This window comes from Hylaeus anthracinus, unplaced genomic scaffold (assembly GCF_026225885.1).
Source record: "Hylaeus anthracinus isolate JK02 unplaced genomic scaffold, UHH_iyHylAnth1.0_haploid 0, whole genome shotgun sequence".
Taxonomy (NCBI): domain Eukaryota; kingdom Metazoa; phylum Arthropoda; class Insecta; order Hymenoptera; family Colletidae; genus Hylaeus; species Hylaeus anthracinus.
Window position 1 is genome coordinate 8,141,082 of NW_026533254.1, and position 8,187 is coordinate 8,149,268.

The window sequence follows — 8,187 nt, forward strand, 5'->3', positions numbered from 1 at the left end:
TGAATTTTAATTACACACTAAAAGTAAAATAATGTAATGCATAATAAGAAGTTGAATATCGGTTAAGATATTACTAATCGAAATATGATAGTAAAAACACATGTATTTATAATATTTATTATATCAAAGTGGTATATTCAGTATCATTAGCAGTCCATTGGTAGCATTAGGTTGAAAACCCACCAACTTTGTCATTTACCTATTATACTCTCAGAATCAAGCTGCTTTCATATTTATTGGACATGTTTACATCCATTTAAATACATATCATGCAATCGTTTAAGGTTTTCTTTTTTTTAAATATTTGGAGATGTTTTGGTTTATACAGTCATTTTTAATGGAAATTTGTTTTATAAAAAGTAATCAGCTTGAGGCTTTTTACTGGGTATTCCTCGACTTTCTTGTGGTGCCGCTTCAAATATTGTGAAATCTCGTTGAAGGTGTTCGTTTAATTCTAATATAGCAGCCACGTTTCCACATCTATAAAAAAAAAAAAGAATTTATTACAATCCATACAAAAATTAGAACTTACTTCTAATTGACGCGAAATAGTGAGTAGCTATTTAAACTTAAAATAAAATCCATATACCTGTAGCAATAGTTAGGTGCTGACCAAACAGTTAGAACAGTCTCATTAAAATGCCATTTATATCCTTCCATAACTAATTGATGAGCTCTGCATATCATGTCAATATCATTTGCAGTATTAAACTGTACTACAACGTCGCTACCAAAAAGATAACCAGCTCCACGTGGTGAAACTCCCCAACCCTGAGTATCCTCAGGATCTGACCAAAGTAAATCGCACATTGGTCCATCATGTGGAACCTAAAATAGATTATTTTTAACTTTAGCATTTTATATCGTATTTAATGTCTCATTATCTTATTCGGTATTTAAATATTTTTTATTTACCTCTTGTTTCCTGTCTATAGTTCTTATTTGATCCAGTGTTTGAATACTTGGAGATAATCCTCCGTGAACACAAAATATTTTTCCATCGATAATAGCAGAGAGAGATAAATAATCAAATATCTCTGTACAATACCGCCAAACTGTAATACTACCATATTTACGAAGGCATTCATCATAAAAACCATAAACTTGTGTAATTTGCCGGGATTCATGATTTCCTCTTATTAATGTAATCCTGTCAGGATAGCGAACCTGTAATCACAGTTACATTAGCAACTGTAACGATAATTACAGTATTTCTTTTAGATATTAATTTGTTATAATCCTATAAAACTGTTAGATTATTCTTTTTAATTACTTTTAATGCCAGAAGGAGGAGGAATGTTTCTACGCTGTAAAATCCTCTGTCGACAAAATCACCCATGAACAGATAATTTGTTTCTGGAACATCTCCGCCAACTTTAAATAATTCTTTCAAATCATAGAATTGTCCATGGATATCTCCACATACCTGAAAAATATCATATTTCATATATTATGGTGTTAACAATTCCTTTTTGCATTTCTTTTTAGAAAAACGTACAGTAACTGGAGAATCAACTCTCTGCACATTACTTTCTTCAATTAAAATTTCGCGTGCCTTTGCACAAAGAGCTTTGACTTCTGCTTCTTTGATAATTTCACATTTTTTCAGCTGTTCTATCTGCCGATCCAAGTCACTGGAATCAGCCATCTTATGGACTAATAATATTTGCTGAAAGTTATATGTGTGATTTTAAAATACAGGTTATTGATATATATGTACTTAAATAATTAAATCTTAAACATTAAAAGTAACATTCACTATGTACAAAATACAAATTTATTTATCACTGGTCACATAATACTATACTTTGCATGCAAGATATATTCCTCACAAGTACATCTTTTATTTCATTTGAAAACTATAGAATATTTAGCTAGAAATACATGAATATTTTTTAAACACAAATTTGTTAACTTAATATTTTTCGAGCAAACTCTTATTTAAACAACAGGATATTTGTCATTGATGTAAAAAAAGGTTATCTATCCACTATTCCTAATTGTTCATTAATGCTCAACACTGGTTTGATTGGATCATAACCTAAATCTTCCTACTAATTGTATTTTGAAATACCATGCAAAATTAAATGATGATACAAATATTAGATACTTCCTTACTTATTAGTTTGTAAATATTTTATTAAAAACTGTTAAAAAAAATGAACAAGGAAAACCAATTGAAGTTTCACTCTTTACTTTGGTGAATATACTAAATTATCCATTATACTAGGAAATAAAATTTTATTAGTAAATTAATTAGAATATGGTTATTTAATGAAACATTCCCAATAATATTCAAATTATAACGATTAGTAAGTAATAAAAACGTTAAAACAAATTCGACCAATGGCACGTACAATACTAATCAGTTAAGAAACTAAACACTTATATCACAACAAAACGTATTAACAATTAACAACACAGTTTTATTTTTCTAATACAAAAGTGTAATTACAATTACTGCTACAAACTCTAACCCATAAGGGTGCGCAGGAGTTAGAGCAAAACTCCGAGTTGATTTCAGCGACAGTTGTGGAAAAAGTAGGAAGCTCCGAGATAAGGATAGATAGGTCCTTGTCACTCTAATGATGCTGTGACAGAGAGGATGATACAACAATTCCAAGAGAGACAAAGACAGAACGATGTCAACCATTTATAATTTTCCAATCAGTTATTAACATTTTTTGAGCCGAGGAAGCGACCTTTCCGTCTGATTTTTTGTATTAAACTGTTGCTTGTAAAATTCGCAGCGCGCGTTGTATTCCTCTTTCTGAAAAAAGATCTACAAAAAATGTCTTGCCTCTAAACGTATTTTTATCATGTTTCAAACGCGAAATTGCAGAATTTTACCAGGAACAGTTTAATACAAAAAATCAGACGGAAAGGTCGTTTCCTGGGCTCAAATAATGTTAATAACTGATTGGAAAATTACAATTGGTTAACATCGTTCTGTCTTTGTCTCTCCTGCAATTGTTGTATCATCCTCTCTATCACACCATCATCGGAGAGACAAGGATCTATCTATCTATTCTTGTCTGCGAGCTTCCTATTTTTTCCGCAACTGTCGTTGAAGTTAACTCGGAGTTTTGCTCTGACTATTGACTCCTGCGCACCCTTCATCCTGAATAATTATATTATATGATTATATACAAATAAACAATCCGTGGAAAGATGAACGTATCTTATCGAGTAAAGAAATCGTTGACCACAAATACCAGAGAATTAATAAAAGGTATTTAAATAATTATTCGTACAATTGTTGGCTGAAGTTTACTTGAATAAGAACTTTCTGGAAGATACGATGTCAAAGCGTCGAAGTATTGGTCACTAGTAATGAAGTGGCATTCAATGTATTCAATAAGATAAGTAGGCAGAACTGTATTTAAAAAATATGTTACTTGTAAAACCTTCATGTATGAATTTATTTATTACATTTTGTTGAAATGTGAAATATAACCCTATTTTATGATTCAGATTATAATTTGTTAATAAATTGAATCAATGTTATGATTAATTTTTTGCTCTCAGATTTATTAAGAAATAACATACACGTTAAACAATTTGGAAATTGTAATATGCCTATAAAGTAATGTACACACAAATATGTATATTAAAGTGCAATTTATTTTATATGAATTTCACATAAAAAATGAACATATAAACAACATAAATTTTACAATAATACCAATTTGTACATACTGATCCTTAACTTGATCATTTATTATTTAGAAAGGTATGTTGAAGGGGTAGTGGGGGCTTGATTCCGTGCTGAAAGGAAAATGAAAATGTTTATTTTAAAATCAATTAATATGATTAATATTGCAATGAGAAAAGAATACTAAATTAAAAATATATTTACCCTGTCATTGGGCAAATTCTACCATTGCAATCGAAGGTATCGATATACGCGATATCTTCTGGGGTAAGTTTGAAATCAAAGACTTCGCTGTTTTGAGCAATTCGTGATTTTGTAACAGATTTTGGTATTACTATGTGTCCACGATCCAGCTGAAGCAGATTTTTAAAAAATTTGTTACACTTGAACAATTTTACATACAAATACAAGTAATAATTATAAAATATTTTCGTATACCTGATATCTGATAACAACTTGAGCAGGTGTTTTGTTGTATTTTTTTGCTAGTTCACCTAATTTTTTATCATCCAACAATTTTGGATCATCTGGCTTAGCCCAAGGTCTGTCAGGAGAACCAAGGGGACTGTATGCCGTAATGAGAATACCCTTTTGTTTACAGAATTCTGAGAGCTTCTTCTGATTTAAGTATGGGTGACATTCAATCTGTAAAAACACAAACATTGTAGACATGTATCTATTACATGTTAATGCAGCTAGAAATTGATACATACTTGGTTTGTAACTGGCTTAATGGTACAATTTTTAAGCAATCTTTCTAGTTGTTCAGAATTAAAATTGCTAACACCTATATTCTTTGTAAGTCCCTTGGATACCAAACTCTCCATAGCTTTCCACGTGTCTACATAATCTACATTGTTCAGAGCTATACTGCCATCAGCATTTGTAGGGAAGAGATTATCACCATCTTTGTAAGAAAATGGCCAATGAATAAGGTAAAGATCCAAATACTCAAGACCTAGGTCAGCCAGAGTCTTTTTAATAGCAGGTTCAACCAATTCTGGTTTATGATAAGTATTCCACAGTTTGCTTGTAATGAAAAGGTCCTGCCTCTTCACAACACCTTCAGAAATTTTTGCCTTAATTGCAGCACCGACTTCCTTTTCATTTCCATAAACATGAGCACAATCAATGTGGCGATATCCAATGTCTATCGCGTCCTTGACAGCCTGAGTAACTTCACCAGGTTTCGACTAAAACATAATGTTAAGTGTGAAGTACAACACATAGAAAATCCTACATGAGATATATTAAAACACAATGTTACACAATATTGATACATTCATTTTTTCTAGTATGTTCTTAAATAATACATCTATATCAGCTTTGTGATAAACAGCTTATCTCTTGTTCCACATGCAATACCATTGAATCAATGTTACTAATACAAGTTCATTTCTAATTGCATAATACTGTACAACTATGCAACAATGTAATCAAATACAAAGAAAAATCATTAAAAAGCTATTATGAATTCATAAAATTTATGTTGGGAACTTCTATATCATTATTTATAAATATTTTCAATGCTTTCCGTTCGTATATTTCAAATTTTAATATATCGAATGTATACAAGAATTGTCGAGACGAATTAAAGAAAAAAAAAGAATACCGTGACTCTAAGATGACCTTGTCAGAATAGTGAATGCAAAGCGCGTTTATATATGAGATACGATCTCAGCGCTCGTTAATAGACTCGAGAATATTATAGATAGACAAATATAATAATTTTAAATGATAGAATGCGTAGCACAAGGTAGTTAACAATGATTTTCTACTTTCGTTTAAGTATATTAAATTTAATTACTCACTTTCCATGTTCCCAAACCAAAAGCCGGCACCTCGTTGCCGTTATAAAATTTCATCATTGGTACATTCAAAACCATTTTGAAACTTTGTATAATTTTATTGCTTGAATCACAGATATGTCTTAACGGGATCTTGACACTTTTTGAGATTCCACGAGTCGCCAATCGCTACGTCTGAATTCACAATGCCGGTAAATTCAACTAGCGAGCTCCTTTTATAAATGTCCTATATCTAACACTTTACCTTGCCCCTCCTGCCTGTTTTCAGACATGTATCTATCTCGAAGAATGAGACCTTGTTCTGTTGCAATTTCGTGAATTATATGGACATAATAATGAAACCTCCTTTATTCAAACTATCAGATATTTATAATATAGATTTAAATACTTTTAATCGAAATTGAGTAATGGTTACTATGTGAGTACTTTCGTAAGAATTCACAATTGTACTTGTGATATTTCAGAGCTAAATGTGTCTGCTGATTTATTAGACAGGAACGATTACTGAGATTATTTATGATAATTGATTACACAATAATCGCAATCTTGAGTTACTTTTTGTATTCCATAATCAATTAATATCTTTTATTTTCAAAATAGGTTTGGTGAAAGAAGATTAAATTTGCATTTAAAAAAAACATTAACCTTGTCATTTAACATATCATTGTTTTTTATATATTTTACAATAGGATAATTGAAATATTACGTTAATGTCCAGATACCGGAAAAAACAGTGAAAGGTTATGCTAATGCCATAAACGTTCGATTTTATTTCGAAAATTCAAAATTGTTATTGGAAATTGAGATAGAGGTTGTAAAAATAAATCAATAATTACTTGAACAACTGATGATATCTTATTCTTAATTGAACACATTAATAGAGGGGTTTAAGCAATAGAAAGTTAACGAAAATGATAAGATACAAATATTAGAAAAATTGACACGAGTAATGGGACCCATTGTCCCCATATAAGCGTACTGCCCTGACTTAGATGTTCTTACTGCGCATACTCCAGAGCACACACATGCACACACATTGCTCGATAGACAGGAATTTATTTGGCGTGATGCCGGTTGTAGGCCTCTGCGTGATCGCGGCTAAATTCGCTAATAAGAAACGAGCCCTATGGAAAATTCCAGAGTCCGTGTCCGTTAGGAGCAGGCAAGGGAGAGTTGTGAATCCCTTGATCGTCAACAATGAATGAATGAATTACTGAGAATAACGATATCCCCGCCACGAGATGCTAACCGATTCTAACCGTATTTCGCGCCATCGAATATCGTGAGAATGTATGTATTGTTAAAATAGCGTAAAAAAAATTCCACAGAATAGTCTATACTGAAATTATTGCAATATTTAATGTACTTTCGTCGTGCGATATCTAATCAGACGATAATATTGTCGTCTCTTACGGTTCTGGCATTTGAACTGACGAAATTAGATGAACCTATAAGATATTATATCGTCGTATATTATCATGTACGAATAAATCAAACTACAGGTAAATAAGAATTCGCACAAATTTGTCTGTGCATGCAAAACAATGTATATATTTGAAGACATGTTTCTTTTTTCGGTTGTTAATACATTCCATTTGGAATCGATACACAGTTATCGATCGATATTCTATTCGTTTCATTCGAATCGATCGAACGTTTTATTATGTATTAATAAATAAAGCAATTGAACGATTCTAAAACGTATAGACTATTATATAAAAAGCTAGGCTCGTTTATAAGGATAGCGTAGAGAAAATGAATAGTGCCATGTGTTTAAACAGTTCGATAATAGTAGTCATTACATAGAGTGCTTTTAAACGGGATCAAGCACGAAGAATTTATTGATAAAAGAGTCTTTGATATCGTTCAGAAATGGGCATAATTTGATGTGTATAGTAGATTACGTAAAAAAAATCAACGCGTGGCGATTTATTTGCGATATTTATCGAAGTAACAGATAATCCAATATGAGTAACGGATAGAAAATTGTTTACTTTTCATACGTTATACAATTTTTTCTTCCAGTAACGAATTTTGCCAATCTTTCGTATCACACGAGATTCTGTACTATTTGTGTACACTAGATTGTGTACTGTTGCGATAAAACTAAAAACTTAAAAGGGAATATCATCTATCCTATATAAACTCGATTCACGCGATTTGCGATTAAATTGCAATTATCACACGAATAAAAATCGTTCCTACGAGTATCACAGTTTTGAAAACAGTTCCAGCTGGATTCAACCACCTAGCATCGCAATAAATGTTTTACAACCACATCGACACGATGGTCGATACAAAATTCACTCGCGATGCGGAATTCTTTCATATCTGTATATGTTTTTCTTTTATAGATTATTTTTTTAGCGGGAGGATTATTTAGAAATTGATATGTTAGGTTTAGGAACAGCAGCTCAGCCGGTACCTAGCCCACCTCGCGCAGATTATTTTCTTCAAATACGAATAAATAAAGTAAGTATCAAGTAAACGTAATCGTATTCGTAAACCTATATCACATCGTGAAATCTATTTGTATTATATTTATTTGTATTATACAGGGTGTCCCAAAAATGTTGTAACACCTTGAAAGAGGTGGTTCGGAAGGTGATTTGAAACAACTTTTTCCTTAGCGAAAATGTTGTCCGAAGCTTCGTTGAGGAGATATTAACGGAAAACACTGACCAATCAGAGCGCGAGGATGCCGTTGGAGCGCTCGCGGTAGCG

At 31.7% G+C, this 8,187-nt stretch overlaps 2 protein-coding genes across 5 annotated transcripts; both read right to left on the reverse strand.

Annotated features, from left to right (window-relative positions):
* Positions 1 to 219: 219 nt before the first annotated feature.
* LOC128887866 (serine/threonine-protein phosphatase 4 catalytic subunit) lies at positions 220 to 3,381 on the reverse strand. Of its 4 annotated transcripts, none has more exons than XM_054144277.1 (6): positions 2,456 to 3,381; positions 1,499 to 1,669; positions 1,274 to 1,426; positions 916 to 1,167; positions 590 to 828; positions 220 to 480 (listed from the first exon to the last, which is right to left on the reverse strand). In XM_054144277.1, exons 1-6 carry the CDS (start codon positions 2,651 to 2,653, stop codon positions 351 to 353), a joined length of 1,143 nt encoding a protein of 380 aa, XP_054000252.1. In that variant the 5' UTR covers positions 2,654 to 3,381; the 3' UTR covers positions 220 to 350. The 4 variants fall into 4 exon arrangements, with proteins under 4 accessions (XP_054000252.1, XP_054000263.1, XP_054000274.1 ...); XM_054144288.1 differs by having other exon boundaries at positions 2,358 to 3,381; XM_054144299.1 differs by lacking the exon at positions 2,456 to 3,381 and adding an exon at positions 2,119 to 2,328.
* Positions 3,382 to 3,601: 220 nt separating this feature from the next.
* Positions 3,602 to 5,664, reverse strand: LOC128887900 (aldo-keto reductase family 1 member B1-like). The gene is made up of 5 exons (XM_054144370.1): positions 5,467 to 5,664; positions 4,369 to 4,848; positions 4,094 to 4,300; positions 3,860 to 4,008; positions 3,602 to 3,768 (listed from the first exon to the last, which is right to left on the reverse strand). Exons 1-5 carry the CDS (start codon positions 5,539 to 5,541, stop codon positions 3,726 to 3,728), a joined length of 954 nt encoding a protein of 317 aa, XP_054000345.1. The 5' UTR covers positions 5,542 to 5,664; the 3' UTR covers positions 3,602 to 3,725.
* Between the last annotated feature and the right edge of the window lie 2,523 nt (positions 5,665 to 8,187).

Excerpts from the sequence above, each read along its gene's own strand:
- LOC128887866 (XM_054144277.1), bottom strand. The coding sequence starts at position 2,653 with ATGGTTGACATCGTTCTGTCTTTGTCTCTCTTGGAATTGTTGTATCAT. Across the intron at positions 829-915 it reads CTATAGACAGGAAACAAGAG|GTTCCACATGATGGACCAAT; the intron begins GTAAATAAAAAA and ends AATCTATTTTAG. Across the intron at positions 481-589 it reads GCACCTAACTATTGCTACAG|ATGTGGAAACGTGGCTGCTA; the intron begins GTATATGGATTT and ends TTTTTTTTATAG.
- LOC128887900 (XM_054144370.1), bottom strand. The coding sequence starts at position 5,541 with ATGGTTTTGAATGTACCAATGATGAAATTTTATAACGGCAACGAGGTG. Across the intron at positions 4,009-4,093 it reads AAGTTGTTATCAGATATCAG|CTGGATCGTGGACACATAGT; the intron begins GTATACGAAAAT and ends AATCTGCTTCAG. Across the intron at positions 3,769-3,859 it reads AGAATTTGCCCAATGACAGG|CACGGAATCAAGCCCCCACT; the intron begins GTAAATATATTT and ends TTTTCCTTTCAG.